Below are 23,075 nucleotides of genomic sequence, written 5' to 3'. Positions count from 1 at the left end.
GTCTAGATTCAAACTTAGATTTACTTCATAAAAAAAGCACGGGGGTAAATATGTCATTTCGCTCATGATAAAATTTACGTATCCAAATTTCGCTCATTTAATTTCTGAATTTCGCTCATTTTATCATTTTATCAGTCAGTCAAAAGTATCATTTTATCAACTCAGAGTATCATTCTATCCGGCAAAACTATCATTCTATGCAATAAACCTAACATATATCATTTTATCATTTTATCAGTTAGTCAAAAGTATCATTTTATCAACTCAGAGTATCATTCTATCCGGCAAAACTATCATTCTATGCAATAAACCTAACATATATCATTTTATCATTTTATCAGTCAGTCAAAAGTATCATTTTATCAACTCAGAGTATCATTCTATCCGGCTAAACTATCATTCTATGCAATAAACCTATCATTTTATCAGTCAGTCAAAAATATTATTTTATCAACTCAGAGTATCATTCTATCCGACAAAACTATCATTCTATGCAATAAACCTAATATATATCATTTTATCATTTTATCAGTCAGTCAAAAGTATCATTTTATTAACTCAGAGTATCATTCTATCCTTCAAAACTATCATTCTATGCAATAAACCTAATATAATCGGCACAATACATAATATACAAACCTACAAAGCAGTAAACGTATCATTTTATCAACTCAGAGTATCATTTTTATAAGGTTACTGTCATTTTATCCGCTTAGATTATCATTTTATCAGGTAAAAGTATCATTTTATTAAACAAAAATGTCATTTTATACACCAAAAATACTTATCATTCTATCGGCTGAAAATATCATTCTACCCGGCAAAACTATCATTCTATCGGCTGAAAGTATCATTCTATCCGGCAAAACTATCATTTTATCAGTTTTATGTCATTTTGTCACGTTAAAGTATCATTTTATCAGCTTATATGCAATTTCTTCAGCTAAACTATCATTTTTATAAGGTTACTGTCATTTTATCCGCTTAGATTATCATTTTATCAGGTAAAAGTATCATTTTATTAAACAAAAATGTCATTTTATACACCAAAAATACCTATCATTCTATCGGCTGAAAGTATCATTCTACCCGGCAAAACTATCATTCTATCGGCTGAAAGTATCATTCTATCCGGCAAAACTATCATTTTATGCATTAAACCTAACATTTATAAGCTAAAAGTATCATTTTATCAACTCAGAGTATCATTCTATCCGGCAAAACTATCATTCTATGCAATAAACCTATCATTTTATCATTTTATCAGTCAATCAAAAGTATCATTTTATCAACTCAGAGTATCATTCTATCCGGCAAAACTATCATTCTATGCAATAAACCTATCATTTTATCAGTCAGTCAAAAGTATCATTTTATCAACTCAGAGTATCATTCTATCCGGCAAAACTATCATTCTATGCAATAAACCTATCATTTTATCATTTTATCATTTTACGTGATATTTGGCGAAATTCAGAAATTAAATGAGGGAAATGACAGTTTTACCCCCGCGCTTTTTTATGAAGTAAATCTAAGTTTGAATCTCAAAACTATCATTCTATGCAATAAACCTATCATTTTATCATTTTACGTGATATTTGGCAAAATTCAGAAATTAAATCAGAGAAATGACAGTTTTACCCCCGCGTTTTTTTTTATGAAGTAAATCTAAGTTTGAATCTCAACCGCATGATTAGAAATATGTGTGGTCCAGATTTGGTTATAGGGTTATTAGGATATTTAGGGGTTATTATATGATCACGACTATATATATATATATATATATATATATATATATATAGTAGTGTAGTGATCTATGGTAAACACCCCTTAACCAAATAACTAGAGAACAAATAATAGCCACAAGATCAAAAAAATCAAGGGCTACTATTAATACATGTAATTTTTGAATTTAAAGGAGATATTAGTTCCCTCTCTCACAAATTTACTCCACAATAACAAAGCGGGGGTATAATGGTCATTGACATCCAAAATTAGGTACATTGCAAATTCAATCCAAAATCCGTTAGTCTTCTTCACCTCGACGCAGCTGCTAGCGCTCCGCCGCAGGAGTATGACCTGCTCCGATCTCTCCTCTCGCGCAGGCTTGGGAGGTTGATCGGTCTTGTCGTTCTCGATTAGAAACGAGACTCTCCCGACGCTGCCGACTTCCATGGTGCTGAGAGACGCTGCTCGCAGAGAATCATTCTAATATTTGCAGATCAGCTAATGCTATCTACTTTAGGCTTCACGATTACAGTAGAAATTATCACACAAATTGTTGAGTTGAGCAAGTCTGTGGATCTTGAAGTGCCTGAGATGCTTGGTGCAGAATTCTGTGTCATCGTTGCTGAGAAAGAAACTAAACGTCGAAGCCTGTCGACAAAGAGGAGATAATATATAGATAGAAGAGCCTATAAGTTGTATTGGTAGAAGCCATTTTGTAAAACTAATTTTGAAACATCACAGTTGTAAAACAGTCCAATTTTGTTTGAAATGACATGAATGCCTATGTTCTACTGATCATTACTCATGAACTTGAAATAAGAGAAAATCATTCTAACAGTGATGTGTTTTGTTAACAACAGTGAAGTAAAATCATGCTAAGAGTGATGTATTTTGTAAACAAGAGTGAAGTAAAATCATGCTAAGAGTGATGTGTTTTTTAAACAAGAGTGATGTGTTTTGTAAACAAGAGTGAAGTAAAATCATGCTAAGAGTGATGTGTGTTGTAAACAAGAGTGATGTGTTTTGTAAACAAGAGTGAAGTAAAATCATAATAAGAGTGATGTGTTTTGTAAACAAGAGTGAAGTAAAATCATGCTAAGAGTGATGTGTGTTGTAAACAAGAGTGATGTGTTTTGTAAACAAGAGTGAAGTAAAATCATAATAAGAGTGATGTGTTTTGTAAACAAGAGTGAAGTAAAATCATGCTAAGAGTGATGTGTTTTGTAAACAAGAGTGAAGTAAAATCATGCTAAGAGTGATGTATTTTGTAAACAAGAGTGAAGTAAAATCACTCTTTTATTGAGATTTTTTGGGAGAAAATAACTATGATTGTGGATAATATCAGCCAACTTAAATTAGGACTACGTACCATATTTGTGACAATTAGCTATATTAAACATGACATAATCATTTTTTTTGTAAAAATAGCATAAGTAGAAATGTAACTTTATTTCAAGCAAATAAATCAATTTAAATTCTACTAAAACTATTCGTTAATCGTTATTAATAATACATGTGTGTACAGTGTACTCATTTGATTAAGGTAACTGCGCATCACACATGGGTTGATCTAGCCGGCAGCCTTCAACAAACCCTCCGCCCCGCTCTTCTCACCGGTTCCGCCGAGCAGCTCCTCCGCCTTCTTCGCATAGTCCCCAACCTCGCCTCTCTCCTCCGGCTTCTTCACGTCGCCGCCCGAAGGAATTTCAGTCTCGGCCGCGGGTTTGTCTTCAGCGGGGGCGCCGTACTGGCGGAGGTAGCCCTCGGCTTGGTCGACGTACTTGCCGACACCCTGGGTGGAGTCGAGCTTGTCGTACTTGGAGACGGCACGGAGGAAGTCGGCGGAGGAGCTGGCCGCCTTGGCCTTGTCGCACTTCTCCAGCTCGTTGCTGAACTAGGCTGCATAATTTGATTTAAATTTGATAATGTAATTTCCAAAAATATCCTTGGCCCATTTTGTATAATTAAAATAAATAATATTTGTTCCATTAAGATGTGTGGCTGAGATTTGTTCTCTAGTTATACACTTAAGATTAGTTATACATTGATCACTACCCTATATATATATATATATATATATATATATATATATATATATATATATATATATATATATATATATATATATATGAGCGTTATTCTCCTTTTCACATCTTAGATCCTTTTTCCTTCTTAATATTACGCGTTAGATCTAAGGCATCAACGGATCAGATTGATTCTATAAAACTGGTTCCGTGTTGCATTATAGAAGGTGGTTGTATGCATTACATGGTTATTATTGACATTTGACGGAAAAGTAACTGCCACATTTTGGTATCTGCGAATAATGCACCACATGGTCACGAGTAATGCATATAATTGACTATATAATGCACAATATGTGAACTGCAATGCATACGAATAAGATGTACCATGTTATGATGTTTGGACACACGTTTCTAATTTCCCCTAAGGGTTTAATAAGCTTAGGGGCTAGGGTATAGTACGTAGACACGTATGTAATCTTCACATGGTAACGAGTAATGGATATAATTGACTATATAATGCACAATTTGTGAACTGCAATGCATACGAACAAGATGTGATGTGTTATGATGTTTGACACACGTTTCTTGTTTCCCCTAAGAGTTTAATAAGCTTAGGGGCTAGGGTATATTACGTACGCATTAATAACAAATTATAAAACGATACGAATAATTCACCAAATTGTCACGAGTAATGGATGTTATTAACTATATAATGCACAATATGTGAACTGCAATGCATACGAATAAGATGTACCATGTTATGATGTTTAACACACGTTTCTTGTTTCCCCTAAGGGTTTAATAAGCTTAGGGGCTAGGGTATAGTACGTAGACATTACTAACAAATTGTTGTTATTGGAATATACGTATGTGCATTATTTGGTTTAGGTAGTGCATTATGTAGCTGTTAATTGTCATTATCTCAGTATATTATGCATTATTAGAGGTATTGTGTATATGGGTTAATCAACGGATTGAAGATTACATACGTGCATTTAGTAATGTCTACGTACTATACCCTAGCCCCTAAGCTTATTAAACCCTTAGGGGAAACAAGAAACGTGTGTCAAACATCATAACATGGTACATCTTATTCGTATGCATTGCAGTTCACATATTGTGCATTATATAGTTAATAACATCCATTACTCGTGACAATTTGGTGAATTATTCGTATCGTTTTATAATTTGTTATTAATGCGTACGTACTATACCCTAGCCCCTAAGCTTATTAAACCCTTTGGGGAAACAAGAAACGTGTGTCAAACATCATAACACAGCACATCTTGTTCGTATGCATTGCAGTTCACAAATTGTGCATTATATAGTCAATTATATCCATTACTCGTTACCATGTGAAGATTACATACGTGTCTACGTACTATACCCTAGCCCCTAAGCTTATTAAACCCTTAGGGAAACAAGAAACGTGTGTCCAAACATCATAACATGGTACATCTTATTCGTATGCATTGCAGTTCACATATTGTGCATTATATAGTCAATTATATGCATTACTCGTGACCATGTGGTGTAGGCATGCACAATCCGGCCCGGCCCGCCGGTTAACCGCCGGTTCGGGCCCACCGGTTCATGAACCGGAACCGGGCCCGGAACCGGCGGGTTGAACCGGCTGAAGGGTCGGAGGGTCATAAGGGCCGGTTCAGGTTCGGGCATAACTTGAACCGTGAACCGGCGGTTCGGCGGTTCGAACCGCCGGTTCAAAGGGTCGAACGGCTAGGGTTCGTAGGGGTTCGTAGGGGTTCAAAGTAGGGATAGGTATGAACCGGCGGTTCGCCGGTTTTGGGTGAAAACCGCCGGTTTTGGAGGAAAACCGCCGGTTTGAACCGGCGGTTCCGACCAGTTTCCGCCGGTTCCGGAAGCTTTTCAGGCGTAGGGGGCTAGGTGAGGTCAGAAACCGGCGGTTTGTGTCGGAAAACCGTGGACCAACCCGCCGGTTTCGTGGAAAAACCGCCGGTTTTGAGGTTGAACCGCCGGTTCAGGCGGTAAACCGGCGGTTCGGCCGAAAATTTGAAAGTTTGAAATTTGAATTTTTTTTTTTATTTCTTCCAATTTTACTCCTATAAATACCTCACTTCTCCTTCATATTTCCTTACCTCATTCTTGTGTTAACAAGGATTTCATTCTCAATCTCCATTTCTCTATTCTCTCATCATTCTCTCTAATTGCGCAAGTTTAATTCTACACTTTCTACTCACTACTATATTTGTTGTGCTCATAATTTACCACTTCTTTTATACTTCATACATATTTTATTCCAAGTCCATATTACTTTTCATTTATCAATATATTCAGTATGTCTTCTTCTCGTGGTGGATCGGGACGTGGTGATCGGGGCAAGGGAATAGCCCAAGATCAAAGCACTACGCGTCCCTCAAAATCTCGACGACCTAGTCGTCGAGATGTTATGGACGAGGTTTCCCGATTGGCAGCCGAACGCATGCAAGTAAGTAATGAAAAATTTGTTTTCCAATTCACATGCACAAAATTTCATTAATTTTTTTTTGCGTTCATACTTTTAACTTCTACGTACATAATATTTGTAGATGGAAGAAGATCATAGGACCGCCATGCTACTTGCTGAAATGCAACAAGGCGGGGGTAGGGGAGATGAGGAGTTCGACGTTACTATATCGTCGGACTCGGACAACAACGAGGATAGATCGCATTCTCGTATTCCTTCTAGCACCGGCGGAAATGAGGAGATGCCTCCCCCTGCACCCACTAACACGGCAAAACCTTTGAAATCGGACATTTTTATCAAACACTACAAGAAGGTGGCGGTGGTGATTCCAAGTCCTCACGATCCGAACTCTCAAGAAGAGACTTCGGACTTTCATGTTTATTGCAACTATTGCGATAAAGTGTACAAATGGTCCGCCGGTGGTGGATATGGCACCCTCCGTCGCCATTTAGTGGCAAAGCATCCGGTAGAATGCGGCACTGCCTCTACCCAAAGCCAACTAAACTTCCAACCCGCCGGCGCCGGCTCGGGTTCGTCAGGTGCGCCTCTATTTAAATATGATAAAAAGAATTTTGATGATACAATGACTAGATGGGCGGCTATGAAGCATATGCCCTTTAATGTTTTTGATGACAAAAGTTTTGAGGTTACTATGCAAAGTGGGTTGAATGTAGCAATCAAAAGAATAGGTCGAATGACCGTGCAACGATCTACCGTTCGGCAGTGCTTGGAGAAAAAGGTAGAATTATCACGTTATTTAGTTAACATGGGCCACAGGGTGAACATTTGCTCAGATGTTTGGACGGATTGTTTTAACCGTCATTCATACATGGGTATTACGGTTCACTTTGTGGACAACAGTTGGACTTTGAACAAGCGTTTAATTGGTTTTAGAGAATTTGAAAGTCCACACACTGCACCAGAAATTGCTTCTTTGATTATACAAGTGTTGAATGAGTTTCAGCTATGCAACAAGATATTTTCTATTGGTTTTGATAATGCAACTGCCAACACCGCAAGTATTGCCGATTTGATTGCGACTTGTACACCGGTAATTGGAGGTAAGTATTTTCATCAAAGATGCATTTGCCATATTTTAAATTTATGTGTACAGGATGCCCTTGAATTATGGCAAAAGCATGTCTCTCCTATTAGAAATGCAGTTAGATTAATCCATCAAAAGCCAGCTATTGGCAAAGCATGGAAGAAATATTGCCATCAAAAGAATGTCAGGTACACGAATTTTACTATGGATGTGTCTCATAGATGGAATTCGACATATGATTGTCTGAATTCTACCTTGACACATAAAGATGCTTTATGTGATTTTTATAGAACTAACCCCTACCGTGATTTATATCTTTCGCATAGTTGTTGGGATAACAGTTTGGCTTTATTTAAATTGTTCAAATATTTCAAAAATGCTACTGTTGAATTGTCGGGTGTTTATTATTGCACTGTTGTTCGTGTTTTGGAGCATTGCATGTACATATCCCTTGGTTTTAAAACTTCAATGAAAAATGCTTCCTCTTCTCCCGAGTTAATGTGCGTTTTGTATTATATGATTGAAAAATGGCTCAAGTATTTCAGTGAGATTCCTAACGTGTTTTTGATTGCAAAGGTATTGGATCCAAAATGGAAATTAGCAGGTACCTCTAGAATTTTAGATTTTTATTATAACAATTTGAGTTCAATTGATCTTGGTCCCCTTCAAGCAATCCAATCCGATACCAGTGACGAATTTGGAGTCGACCTCTCAGAAACCTTTCAAATAAACCTCCCGGACCGGTCAGTTGTGCAACAAAACCTCGAGTATAACTTGCGCTCTCTCTACACCGAATATGAAACCAAGTATAACACCACTCACCAAGTCAGAAGACCCCCTCCTCCACAACATAACTATGGTTTTGCATTTCAAGCCGATTATGATGACCCCGACGCGCAATCCCAACTAGCCGACCTATACAACTACAGCACCGGCGGAAGGTCCTCAGGTATGGTCAGTGAATTAGATTTATATTTTGAATCACTCTTTTCCTTTGGTGATGAAGGTCCTACTCCTCCCGCCCAAATCGACGTCCTCGATTGGTGGGGAACCCACGAGAAAGATTTTCCCATCCTTGCTTCAATGGCCAAGGAGATTTTTTTTGTTCCGGCTTCCACCGTCGCCGTCGAGTCCGCTTTTAGTGTTGGCTCGCGCGTTTTGGATGAATCAAGAAGTAAGCTCTCGGCGAAAAATATGGAAGCCGTGATGTTACTTGATGATTGGGCCAAAGCTGACGTCCGAGAACAAGAAAATGATTGGAATGATCGTCAAGAGGGATCACAAGATGAATTCACCGGGGATGAAGATTAGGCCAACCGTCAACCGCCGCCGGCCAAGCCAAATAGGTAAGTAAGGTAAGAGAACTACGTGGACTTTGATTCCCTAATGCAAATGAGCAATTGGGATACGTAGGCACCTCAACTTAAATTTTTAATTTAAGTTGAGCTCAAGTCCTTTTTCTTTTATTTCTTTTTTTTCCCATTAATTCCTACTTTAAAAATATTCAAATACAATTACATAATTGTATTTGTATATACTCTAGTCGATGAAGTATATTTCTCTATACGGCTAAATGAGGGAAACTTTTGACAATTCTACTATAATTGTTGATTGTTAGACGAAACTCAACATTTAAAGTTGAATTGCTAAAGGTGTCCTTAATTTAGTTATGTAGAAAGATCTTCTTCGCCGGTTAAGAGTATATATATAATACACTTATACGTTTAAGAACTTCAACGTCGTTTCTTGTCATTTGTAATTAGTTCTTCACTAGTAGTCTCATTTGTATTTAAATTTTGTTTAAGACTTCAAGACCGCCATATGTTTTCAATTTGTAATTGTTGTAACTTGTAACGTGTAATTTGTAAACATGCAATTTCAATAAAATTGCAACTTTAGCCGTATTTTTTTCAATTTTATTTACTCACATTGCATACAAAAGCAAACTTGAAAAGTGTAATGTAATTTGATTAAAATTGAAAAGTTGAAAAATGCAAAAAAAAAAAAAAAAAATTCGTCAACCCGCCGGTTCTGGCCCGGAACCGGCGGTTCGAGCTGAAAACCGGCGGTTTTGAACCGGCGCGTAACCCGCCGGTTTTTTGAACCTGAACCGGAACCGCCGGGAGCTAGGCGGGCCGGTTCAGGTTCGCGGATTTTCCGACCCTTGACCCGCCGGTTCGGGCCCGGAACCGGCGGGTTCCGACCCTTGTGCAAGCCTAATGTGGTGCATTATTCGTAGCGGTTTCCAGCCATTATTAGATTATTGTAACCTCATAATGCACAAAATAGGACAAATAATGCAACACGGGATTAATTACCCAATGTTGATCTTGACCGTCCATTTCTCTAATCTAATGGCTGATATTAAGAAGGAAAAAGGAGGAAATATAGGAAAAGGAAATGAATACATCCCTATATATATATATATATATATATATATATATATATATATATATATATATATATATATATATATATATATATATATTGCATCTGAAACATTCTATGCCTATACTGCAATACTCAACAATCAACATTGTAATCCACCTTTACTATCATGCAATCTGTAGCGCCTACTAAATGAATATTGCCCTATACTGCAATACTCAACGCCTATACTGCAATACTCAACAATCAACACTGTAATCCACATTTACTATCATGCAATCTGTAGCGCCTACTAAATGAATATTGCCCTATACTGCAATACTCAACAATCACACTGTAATCCACCTTTACTATCATGCAATTTGTAAGCGCCTACTAAATGAATATTGCCCTATACTGCAATACTCAACAATCAACATTGCAATCCATCTTTACTATCATGCAATCTGTAAACGCCTACTAAATGAATATTGCTGGATACGCCCCTAATATTGTTGGATAATATACCACGTGGCAGCACGAGATTGTGGTACATGAAGGGATATGAATAATGCAATACTCAACAATCAATCCACATATTACTATCAGGCAATCTTGCAATACTCAACAATCAATCCACATATTACTATCATGAAATCTTTAAACGTCTACTAAATGAATATTGCTAGATACTCCCCTAATATTATTAGATAATATGTCACGTGGCAACACGAGAAATTGGTGGTACGATGACACTTTAAAAAGGGACACAACTTTTACTGTATTTCCTTCGCCATATATATCTTACAAAAAAAGACAAACAAAGTGTATCATTAATGAATTTTGGTCAAATTCAAAGGATTAAATAGGTAATTCACTGTACCTCTAATTGTAGCATACTGCAAATAATTTATTTTACCCGAAATTGATTTTTCCGCCTTGAATGAGTTGAGGCAGCAACAAGGATTTACAAATGATTATTTATTTATTTTTATTTGTAGTGCGCAATATAAAATTTTAAGCCAGATTATCCAAAAAAAAAATAGTCGTCAATATCAAATGATTAATGTGAAGCCTCAGATGTTGAAATTGAGATTAAAATCCCAAAATGCGAAAGTTTAAGATATATAAGCAGAAGAAAAGGTAGGTAATTAATTGCGTGAATCATAATTGAGGCTCCTTGATACTCGTATTTGATTGGCTCCGCCAGAAGCCGCCCCAATCGAAGCGGCGCAACGTCTCATCATCATCCCATCCAACGGCATCGTCTTCTCCGGCGGGTGATTGTTCCTCTTCCCGCCGATTCTCCGCTGAAATTTTATCATTGTTCCTCTTACTCCTTTGCTTCTTCCTCCAGATGCCGGTGGGGAGGCGGTAGACGGCGAGGACAAGGACATCCACCACCGCGCACGGGCAGCAGCAGCACAACGCCGCGCACTCGCCCGCTGTTTGCCCAACGCGGCTCTTCCCGCCTCTCCTGCTCGTCGCTATCGCCGACATTAATATCCCCAATTTAAAATGCGAAATATAAAGGGATTCAGAATCGTTTTATGGAGGAAAAATAACTGGTCAAAACTGAAAACCCGGAATATATGGAACTCAAAATCCGCTCCAACTTGCATTTTTAAATATAATACTCCCTCCGTCCCGGACTACTTGCACTTATTTCCTTTCTGGGCGTCCCAAGTTATTTGCACTCTTTCCATTTTTAGTAAAAATTATCACCTACAGCCGCAATTGTTGACTTTGCTATACACTCATTCCTTAATCTCCGTGCCGAAAAGGAAATGTGCGAGTAGTACGGGACGGAGGGAGTATTAATATAACACTAAATCCCAAAATCTAGGAAACTGCTTTGCAGGAATCCTCAATAAAATACACACTCTAAATAAACAACTGATCATAATTCATAACATTTCACGAATTGCAGCGATAAATATACATAATTGTACTTATATAATCAAACTTTTTTTTAACATTTTACATTGAAAATCGATTTATAAATATTAATTGATTTAAAATAAATTTCATACTAATCATTTGGTCACACTTCAAAAAAATATTGAAATTTTAACTTAAGTATTTGTATATTTAAGAAAAAAATAATTTTTTTACTAAATATTGTATAATTAATTCAAATCAAGCTCAAAATGATGTTAAAATTTGACATAAAATTTCTATATCAATTATTTCTTATTGCTACATAATAATACAACAAATAACAAAATTAATTTTTAATTAAATTTAAAAGTATTATGTACATATACGATTATGTACATTTATCTTTTCTCTTAATTAAATTGATTTGTGACGATGGTAAACAATGTGAAACACCATGATTTCTGTTGTTAATTTTTTTCAAAGTTATGAGACCAACGACTTTTTAATCAAGTCGCATGGATTTACTATCCGATACCAGACCAAATATTGGTAATGTGCATTTTTACCGTGGATTCCAGCAGTCATTTGAATAGGTATATATATTTCCTCCTTATAAATGAATACTAGTACATAAATGTTATGGAACCCTTACCTAAACCTCACCAAACTATACCAAGAGCTCAAGAACAAAAGGCATATCATCAACTAATCGGACATATATTTATTAGTATAATTAAAATTCCAGTTGAGTTATTATGAGTCCCTCTGTTCAGGGATCCCAGTACAATTGTAAACTATAGTAGCATCCATCTACTTGCCAACCCACCCAAACCAATGAAGAATGACTGCTAAAAGTAGCATAAATATGGCCAACAACAATCCAGATCTTCCCAGGAAAAAGTTCTTGGTCTTCTTTGCACCTTCTACACCGCTTTGAATCCTACCGCCCCATTTCATCTGCACTCATTGTCATTCAGAATCAGTATCGAAACAAACAACTCATTACCCACACAAAACCCCTCTCAGCTAATTATTTTTTTCCTTTGTAGTATCAGGATTGCATTTGAGAATATGATCCTAAATGACAGTCTGATAGCACTCAGGTTAATAGAAAATATGTTAAAGAAACATAGCGGGTAAGTAACCAATTAACCCTGTTTGGTGCATACCATAGTGTCCAAAGTATCAGGCGACAAGGATGACATGGCCTGCTGAGCTTTCTCAGCATCTTCGCGTGAAAGCTTAAACCCAAATTGCTCGCTCATGTTAGCCATCGTGTCCGGGCTCATATTTTCATCATTGATGACAACATCTGCACAACATTATCATAAATAGAATTGAGGCACATTTTCTACAATGGACAAAAGAAATGAGACAGGAATACATGAGTTTGGGGGCTTCATCCCATCCTAATTAGAGCTACTAGTTTTCAATAAAGCATATAAGTATTTCATATTTTAAAAATGAGGCCATGAACAGTCAAATATACTATCAAATACATATTGCGCATGTAAAACCAGACACACTGCCCAAAGATAATGTAACTGGCCATACTATAAGCTCTAATACAAACAATTATACTAAAGTCGAACTGGAACAACGAATAATTGAAGTATAATCCAATCAGATCATAACTTCATACAATAGATAATACTGAACAGAGGATTGAGAAAAGTGGCAGATAAGAAAGCAGAAAATGCAAAAGGATGATGTGGGAAACCTGTTGCATGGCTGGATCCTTCAATTGGTTTCTCATTTGCTCTTGTAGATCACCGCCCGAATTTAGGAAGCCTGATTGTGAAGAACTTGAATTAAGATGTTGGGAGGAACTACTTTCACCAGCATCACTGCCATTTACTTTTAGATTATCTTGGGTTTTAAATTCATCTGATCTTAATCCATTGTTTACCGTCGTTGATGATGGTCGCTCCTGGCCTCTTATGGATGAAGCCATCTCAAACATTTTTTGGCGCTCATCAGGCGGCATCTTATTCATCATATCAGTTGCCATCTTGAGCATGTCTGGTGTCAAGTTTGGTGGAACTGATCCAGGGAAACCTGCTGACGGTGATGAAGCTGCCTCGTTTCCCTTTAAAGATGAAGCCATCTCAAACATCTTTTGAAGGTCTTCAGGCGGCGTTTTAGCCATAAGGTCAGTTGCAGTCTTGAGCATGTCAGGTGATAGATCTGGTGGAGTTGGTCCAGGAGTGAAACTACCACCATTTTTCTGTCCTTGGAAGGAGGAAGCCAACTGGAACATATTATTGAGTTCTTCAGGTGACATCTTGCCTATGACATCAGTGGCAGTCTTTATCATTTCAGGAGAAACACCTTCAACTTTTCCACCATTCATAGCAGACAATGTCTCAGGATCAGATTGAGAAATGAAGTTCTGGAAGGATCTACAATAGAATAAAAAAAGAAAGAAAAAATAGCTTATTGAACTTGGCAGTTAGCAATAGATAATACAGGCTCTGACACTGTCAAGCCACATTCAGGGAAGCATAAATTTTAACACCAAGCAATAAAATGAATACCTAAAATTTTTTAATGCAAAATAAGACAACTAATTAGCATTGATACCCTAACAGCATGGATCCCATAAGAAAATATCAGAAGCTAATGAAGTTTTAGCTTCGCATTGTGGCAATCTTTTACAACTTGCACAAGAAAAAGGCAAAAAGGGATTGACTGCAATGAAACCTGATGGATTCCGGGTCATCTTTTAAAGCCTTGAAATAGTCATTATTAGTTGACTGAGGCTCCACAATGCTAGCAGATTGACTAGATTTAGACTGAGTGGTTCCTTCTTGTGATAACAACGAAGATTCTGATGTCAAATTCTCGCAGTTGTCAGACAATACTGTGGCTTCTTCAGTTATATCTTCAATAACCACCCCTAATGTCAAATGATAAATAGCACATAAATCCACATTATTCCCAGGAGTATCAATCAAAACATGAAAACTGAAGTACAAGCAAGCAGCATACTGCATACCTCTTGAATGAGTTCTGCCTCCTTTATTCAATCTTTCCTCGGCTTCCCTACGTATATTTGGTATCAAAGAACATCAGTCAATAAAACCAATAAAGACAGCCATAAAGGCGCGGAACCTGGCCGAAATGCAGGATGGGGTAAAACCAGCCTCCATGCAAGCTAGATAATACTACTCCTCTAAACAACAAGAGAACTTAGGGAACAGATAGATACAGTACATTAAGCTATCTGCAATAGTTTCATCCCCAAGAGATACTTCATGTGCTTTAGTCAAGTCAGACACTGCTTCCTAAAAGCATTCAATGCATATAAAGATAAGAGATGGCATAATCAACAGTGAATATATTATCAAGCTTACAATTCATAATACTCATCAAAGAAATTCGAAACAGTTACTCACTCCTAGTTTTCCCAATTCCTTGTATGCTTGACCCCTTCGGTAGAGAGCTTTAGGGTTCATTGCATCATAAGCCAAAACCTGCAGTACATCAAAGTTATTGTACTAGCTACTCTTCATTGGTTACTCCGGGCCGTCAATGCAGAAGTTCAGATAACTGTAGTGTAACTGTTTCTTCGAAATAAAATATAATGTTTAATTTGACAAGATCTTTACAAGAAAAGTACTCATCGCAGATATGTTTAGCACGCTAGAAAGTTGGAACTCACCAAGAGGTGAAATAATAATGATAAGCATATATAGATTAACAAGGAAATAAAAAAGTTGGTAACCTTTATTGATTGAGTTGAAGAACATAGGCTGACCAATTTGAAAGATAAAAATGTTTCTTCATGCAACACAAATAGAAGAATCTATCCTTACCTCTGTACCTTCTCCAATACACTCTTCATACTGCTTGGTTTTCAAGTAACACGACATCATATTAAGAGAGCATGCTAAAAGGAGATTCCTGCCCTTTGAAGTAGGAATGTCTTTGAGATTTTTCTTCGCCTATATCACCCAGAAAAAAATTAGATTAAAAATTCCAGCCCCAAAAAGGAACACCAGTGCAGCACAAAGATAACATGCACAATGAACTTACACGCATATATTTCTCCAGTGCCAATGTGTACTTTCCCTGACTATGAAGTTCATTACCCTGAAATTAGATAAACAAAACAAGTGCAACAAAACTCCAAAAAAGATCAACTAATATTTTCAAGTATTATTCTCATTCTCCAATTTACTAGTATTCCAGATACGCATATTTATCTAAGCATAGGTGCATGCAAAATTCTAGGAGGCACTACAAATGCAGTCAAACAACAAGATTAGCACATATTAACTCGGGTAAGAATATCAAGATTGATTTTTTTTGTTCTGCCAGCTAAATTGACTTATGCCTCGGATCTATCCTGTATGATGCCTTGCAGTTGCAAGACACTTATTTGACTTAAAAATATATGGCCAATCCTCAACCAAAGATGTGTTACAAGATAACGTAATTAAACAACAGAGTTCTCAACACAAGGATATTCAAAAGTAAAGGTAAGGTTATTAAGGAGCATGAGACATAAGCCCTGATTGAGTGATGGCTTGCTTGATTTGAAGAAATCATTTTGCCAATCATTCAGCAATTGAAATACTAGCAAGTAACAACAACCCAATAGTTAGATAGATTGTACTCAAAATGTCACTTGTGCATAGTACAAGTACAATAGGAACATGTGTGAAAAAAGAAGCTTTGCTACAATAACAACTCAAGACATTTTCTCTACCTGTTTCTTCAGCATCTCGGCACCATTAATTTCATACGACACCTGTGCATCCATACGCACACGCATAGCAGCTAACTCTTCAGGTGAAGCATTTGCCATCTTCTCACCAATCTCAGCCATGTCCTCCGGACGAGTGTGTTTCAACTGCTCAGCAGCATGCTTGAAATCTTCAGTATTCAAATTTTGCATGCCTTCAGTTGCCATCCTCATTAAATCTGGATTGGACATCATCTGCAACAGAGTAAGTTAAGTCATTGGTTGAATTAGCCGGAATAGGAGCACATAAATCCAGTCAACTTGTCTAAACTCTAAACTATGTGCACTAGTCCGAAACAGTCGCATACTTGCATGCATCAAATGTTAAGGCCCCTCAGATTTTCGGGTCACGCGGTCTAAAAAGGACCAAATTACTAGTAAACAACTACACATCAAGACCACAAAGCGATAACTACAAATCCACCCTAACCTACAAATAATTTTTAAAAAATAGCATGCTAAAGAAAAACATTCAGCCACGAAGTGCTTTACAAGATAGCAATCTCTGCAAGGATCAACTTAGACAATCAGGTTAATTTCATACAAAGACACTTAGTGTGTTATGCAGAGCAACGAGGAATTCCCCAAAAAGCTAATACTACAATCGAAGATCATATTCACACTACAGTCACACAAAATAGAATAGGTGGCACAAGTACCTGCTGCTGAATCCGAGCCAACTCGGCAGGAGACATCCGGCTCATCTGCTCCTGAGCCATCCTTATCAATTCGGGATCCATCATTCCGTTGAACATTCTGCCTAAAACCGAAATTCGATTAATTATGCAGAAATGGAAGAAAATGAAATGGAGAAAAACAAGTGGTCGGATTTCGGGGGCGCTTTGATTCGGATGTTTTGTTTGGGTATCAAATCAAATCAAAACGTGAAGCATAACACTGCAGAATTTGTAATGTTGATCGGTTTGGTTATTATTGACATGAATAGATACTCAAGAATGTCCACATCGAAATTTATAAATATATCCGCACGTCGATAGACTTTGATGTAAGAGCATCTCCGATAGCAATAGCTCAGTCATAGCTCAGTCACAAACTCCTCCGGCCACATCATCAGCACTAAAATTCAGATAGCTCAGCCATAATAAACAAAATTATAAAAATAACAATCACACAAAATACGGAATTCAACTTACGACACAGATACGGGAAATGCAATAATTTCATTTAAATTTAAAAAAGGTACATTAAAAAAAATACAAAATTACAAAATTACAAAAAAAAACTAACGCCGTGCAGTCCCCCGCGCCCACAACTCTTCAATTAAATCCTTTTGGAGTCGAATATGAGCTTCCACTTGGCGCATGTCAGCATGTGCTTGGAGGCGGTCGGCTTCATCGTGAGGTACCCCACTTCGTACGCAGGGGGTGGCCACGCCGTGGCTTGGACCGGCTTCATTATCGTCGTTGGCCCAACTAGTCAGTTGTACACCTTCATCTTCGACAATCATGTTGTACATGATAATACAGGCGTACATTATATCAGCAATGCAGTCGACATGCCACAAACGCGTTGGACCCCTAATTGCCGCCCATCGAGACTAGAGCACACCAAATGCGCGCTCCATGTCCTTGCGCGCCGACTCCTGCCGTTCCGCAAAGTAGGCCTTCCTCTCATCTGATGCGCATCTGATCGTCTTCACAAAGACGGGCCACCTAGGATATATCCCATCCGCCAAGTAGTAGCCCATATCATGCTGGTTCCCGTTGGCGACAAAACTGATAGCCGGACCGACGCCCTGGCACTGCTCATTGAAAAGGGGCGACGAGTTGAGGACGTTGAGGTCGTTGTTCGACCCGGCTACCCCAAAATATGCATGCCAAATCCAAGCCAGTAATCAGCTACGGCCTCGAGGATCATCGTGGGATTATTTCCCTTGTAGCCAGTCGTGTAGAACCCTTTCCAGGCAGCGGGGCAGTTCTTCCACTCCCAATGCATACAATCTATGCTGCCTAACATACCCGGGAACCCATGCTTTGCCCCGTGCATCTGCATCAGCTCCTGGCAGTCTTCGAGGGTAGGGCTTCGAAGGTACTGATCACCGAATATTTCAACCACGCCCTGACAGAAATACTTCATACATTCAAGGGCAACCGACTCGCCGATGTGGAGGTACTCGTCCCACATGTCTGCCGCACCTCCGTAGGCCAACTGCCTGATTGCCGCAGTGCACTTTTGAATAGGTGTGTGGCCAGGTCTGCCACCCGCATCGTGCCTGAAGCGGAAACAAAGATATCGACGCTCCAAAGCGTCAACAATACGCATAAACAGGGCCCTGCTCATCCTAAAACGCCGCCTGAAAATGTTGGCTTTAAACCGCGGCTCCGGTGCGAAGTAGTCGTCTAATAGTCGTTGATGTGCAGCTACGTGATCCCGATCAATCACTGCTCGGCGGTGGACAACGGGTCGAGGTCGAGGTACCGCCGGCTTCAAGGCCCGTTGTATCGGCCGGTCGATCTCTCGGGACGTATAGGCCTCCAACTGTTGGTTCAAACGTCGTTCGAACTCCTCAACATCCCCACCACTACCACCACTACCACCACTACTACCACCCGCGTTACTCATTTCGCGTTGTTGATCTTGTACAGAAATTAAGATAGAGAGAAAACTCGTTAAAACAAGTGGTGCAAATGAAAATGACGTGCAGATCGCGTATATATAGTGTTTCGAAAATTAAATAATAAAAAAAATCTCGCTCGACAATCGCTCGCCGATTGGAGCCTGCAATGGCGGTCAGGAGATCAGCCGGTAATCATCTACGGCCTCGAGGATCATCGTGGGATTCTTTTCCTTGTAGCCGGTCGTGTAGAACCCTTTCCAGGCAGCGGGGCAGTTCTTCCATTCTCAATGCATACAATCTATGCTGCCTAACATACCCGGGAACCCATGCTTCGCCCCGTGCATCTACATCAGCTCCTGGCCCTCTTCGGGGGTAGGGCTTCGAAGGTACTGATCACCGAATATTTCAACCACGCCCTGACAGAAATACTTCATACATTCAAGGGCAGTCGACTCGCCGATGTGGAGGTACTCGTCCCACATGTCTGCCGCGCCTCCGTAGGCCAACTGCCTGATTGCCGCAGTGCACTTTTGAATAGGTGTGTGGCCAGGTCTGCCAGCCGCATCGTGCCTGAAGCGGAAACAAAGATATCGACGCTCCAAAGCGTCAACAATACGCATAAACAGGGCCCTGCTCATCCTAAAACGCCGCCTGAAAATGTTGGCGTTAAACCGCGGCTCCGGTGCGAAGTAGTCGTCAAATAGCTGCTGATGTGCAGCTACGTGATCCCGATCAATCACTGCTCGGCGGTGGACAACGGGTCGAGGTCGAGGTACCGCCGGCTGCAATGCCCGTTGTATCAGCCGGTCGATCTCTCGGGACGTATATGCCTCCAACTGTTCGTTCAAACGTCGTTCGAACTCCTCAGCATCCCCACCACTACCACCACTACTACCACCCGCGTTACTCATTTTGCGTTGTTGATCTTGTACAAAAATTAAGATAGAGAGAAAACTCGTTAAAACAAGTGGTGCAAATGAAAATGACGTGCAAATCGCGTATATATAGTGTTTCGAAAATTAAATAATAAAAAAATCCCGCTCTACGATCGCTCGCTGATTGGAGCCTGCAATGGCGGCCAGGAGATCGGCGAGCGCATCGCAGAGCGCTCGGGAATCGGCGTGCGCTCGCCGTTTTTCTCGCCGATTTGGCGCTCGCCGGCTGCAATGGTTTGGCGAGCGGACCGGCGAGCGCCAAGAATCGGCTAGCCGGTGCGCTCGCCGCTATTGGAGATGCTCTAAAGAGTTTTTCGCATTTTAAAAAAAAAAGTTGTCCAAAATACCCTCTAGCATTTGGGACATTTTAGTTTATTTGTGAGGAAAGATATTATCACCATTTTAAAAGTTTGGAATGTTCAAATAAAATATTTTAAAATTCGAAGTAATTCAATTATATAAATATATTATGATTACAAACCTAACAAATCTTTGAGTTGAGCAATTCCATTGGTATTAGATTTTCAAAAATTTTGGATTTTTTATATTGAATTAATGAATTTTCAGATTTTTGTATATTATTATGCAATTTTTTAATTTTCTGATTAGATTGGATTTTTTAGTTCGGATTTTGAATTTGCTGACAATTCGGATCGGATTCATTTTGCATAAAATTTTGAATTTTCAGATCAAATTGGATTGGACAAAAATCTGATCTGAAATCTAAATACACATCTTAAGGGTGATGGCATCACAATTTCAAGCGAATGATTGATATAATTTTTTTTAAATAGTGAGAATGATCTTTTAATAAAATAATATCTAGCATACTAGCATCATTTGTCATTTTAGTCCATTCTGCTACTCACTTTGTTTTTTTAGAAATATTTTCACCACACATTACACTAGTAAAGGTGGGTTTCACTATCTACTAAGAAATTGGAAGGCAAAGTTTTTTTGGGAGAGCTTTATTAAGATAGAGGATAATGAAAGTTCTTGATGCAATTTACTTTTAGAGTTTGAGTCGATATTGGTACGACACATGCATTAACGAAATTTTGAGACAAATTTCTTCTCATGATGCATTTGATTTGGATGGCAAAGCTAAGCTTCTACTAAGTTTGAAAGATCTTGATGCAATTTACTTTTAGAGTTTGAGTCGATATTGGTGCGACGCATGGAATGAAATTTCGAGACAATACATTCAAAATGGAGTGATTAGCCACCACCAGAGTCGATATTTGGCCTTTATAATGAATTTCCTAATTTGTAGTAATTTTTTTGGGTTTAGCCTGCTGTTAAAAGAAAGTGACTTAGTATCCTTTACTAGTATTATGTTAAGAAAAATGGCTTTTCATTTAAATTTGTTACCAAAAAAATTGTACTCTAGAATGTTCGTTTTCAGTACATAAATATAGTGTGTTTGCCTGGAAATTAAATTTGTTTTTTATAAAATTGATGGAAGTAACTAAATGCTCCAAATTACGAAAAACTATGCAAACTAGTTCAAAATTAGATGATACACGTACCAACAACTAAGTTAATAGTGCTATAAACTACACAGAATATCCAATCAAATGACCGCACAATTATTCATGGATAACCATTAACTAATTAGGAGTAATAAACATATTTAATAATTGTGCTTCAAATCGATGGATAATGAAAACGATAGGAATAGGCACTTCTTTTAAATTAGCATAAATACAATATTCTCAAATATTCACTTTTTCTTTGTGTTTTTTCTTGCCCCCTTTTGTACATCAGTATGTCACACTTCCACTGACTGAGGGCATCCACAAAAGACTTGTCATAAAGCATATAATGTGATCATCTTCTTTTAGTTAATGGAGTATCTATCTTTGCAATCACCTACGTATGATAATATGATATAAACATATTTGTTAATTAAATGATAAGCTAAAACGTGAAAATTTGTTATATACTTGAGCCAACAACTCCGAAAACTTTGATATAAAGGAAAATATGTAGAGAAATTAGATGTTAATCATCGAGTTCCAAAGGCTTGAAATATTTTCCATCTATGAGATAAGTACCAATACTCAGTCGTACTGCCCACACATCCATAGGCTTCCTCGAAACAATCCTGTTAATCATCAATTTATATTATCAAAAGATAGAGAAATCAAACAAATTCACATATTTTCATCAATTGAATTCATTTGGTTAGAAAATACCAATTGTTACCACACCAGACGCCACCATTTATTTGTGCCTCCAGTCCACTAACTTTCAATTTTATGACAACTTGTCAATTATATCTCATATTTCCATTAAAAAATTTCTTTCATATTAATTCCGGAATGACTAATTTAAAACTTGTGGGGATTGGAATAATTTTTTAGTACGTTCTCTTATCTATATTGAAAATTGAAATGAAAAAATTATAGTCCATACTCTAATCATGGAATTTTTATAGTTATAAATCAAAGGAATCCTACCTGTTTCACTTGTTAAGTCATTTTTAGGAGTTAAGCCATTATTGGTACTAGTATGATTTAAAATGAATCAGATAGAAAGTAAGTTTACAAGTTAATAAAAATCCAAATTGGATATAGACAATGGCAATGCTAATTAGTAGTAATACACTAGTTATAAAAAGTAGTTAAAATACAATAAAATGATATTGAAAAAAAAAAGAGAGAAATGAAAAGATGGGACGGACCTTCCGACGTCGCCGGGATTGACTAAGCCGGCGTTGGCGCGCAAACAAGGGACAGAAGAAGCAGTTTTGAGCAGCTTTGGAGCCTCAATCACTATTATGGGAGACCCTATCTCCAGTTTTCTCGATTCGCATTTCACTACATGCCTTCTCTTTGTTGATTTTGCAGACGCTGCTGGGATGATGGAAGAAGACACATTTAATATCATTGCCATGGATTTCGAATCTGATTTTGTTTTTTTTTTCTTGTGGTTCTTACACCCTACTATATCTACTTTTGTGGTTCTCCACAATAATCACTTATATGTGGATGAGATAAGTAAACTAAATATGAACACCGTAAAATACAACTTCCATAAGTAACAAAATATCCTGACTAACTTTATTTCATTCATACGTATACTGTTTGTTAGTATTTTTTAATTTTTAATTATACTTCTATTTATTGAGGTTAGCTTAATTTATTGATAATTAACGATTAATTATATTATGGCTAATTAGTTGTTAGTGGCAGATTTTTTAACTAATTAAATTAATTTTTAATTGATTAAGTCCTTTTTTAACTTATTTGACTATGAACATCGAATCCATCGTAA

The 23,075-nt window shown here is 37.8% G+C and overlaps 1 protein-coding gene and 1 pseudogene across 1 annotated transcript; both read right to left on the bottom strand.

Moving 5' to 3' along the window:
• Positions 1-12,114: 12,114 nt before the first annotated feature.
• On the bottom strand, positions 12,115-17,232 carry LOC121787025 (annotated as a pseudogene).
• A 4,480-nt stretch (positions 17,233-21,712) lies between these two features.
• On the bottom strand, positions 21,713-22,767 carry LOC121768478. Its single transcript, XM_042165024.1, has 2 exons — positions 22,483-22,767; positions 21,713-21,903 (listed from the first exon to the last, which is right to left on the bottom strand). The coding sequence occupies exons 1-2, from the start codon at positions 22,692-22,694 to the stop codon at positions 21,801-21,803; spliced, it is 315 nt and encodes a 104-aa protein (XP_042020958.1). The 5' UTR covers positions 22,695-22,767; the 3' UTR covers positions 21,713-21,800.
• Between the last annotated feature and the right edge of the window lie 308 nt (positions 22,768-23,075).

This window comes from Salvia splendens, chromosome 2 (genome assembly GCF_004379255.2).
Source record: "Salvia splendens isolate huo1 chromosome 2, SspV2, whole genome shotgun sequence".
NCBI lineage: Eukaryota > Viridiplantae > Streptophyta > Magnoliopsida > Lamiales > Lamiaceae > Salvia > Salvia splendens.
The sequence above is the reverse complement of the archived record's forward strand: the minus strand, read 5'-3'. Positions and strand labels throughout refer to the sequence as shown.

Coding starts and splice junctions, on each gene's coding strand:
- LOC121768478 (XM_042165024.1), bottom strand. CDS start 22,694: ATGGCAATGATATTAAATGTGTCTTCTTCCATCATCCCAGCAGCGTCT. Junction 21,904..22,482: donor AATCCCGGCGACGTCGGAAG/GTCCGTCCCATC, acceptor GATGATTAACAG/GATTGTTTCGAGGAAGCCTA.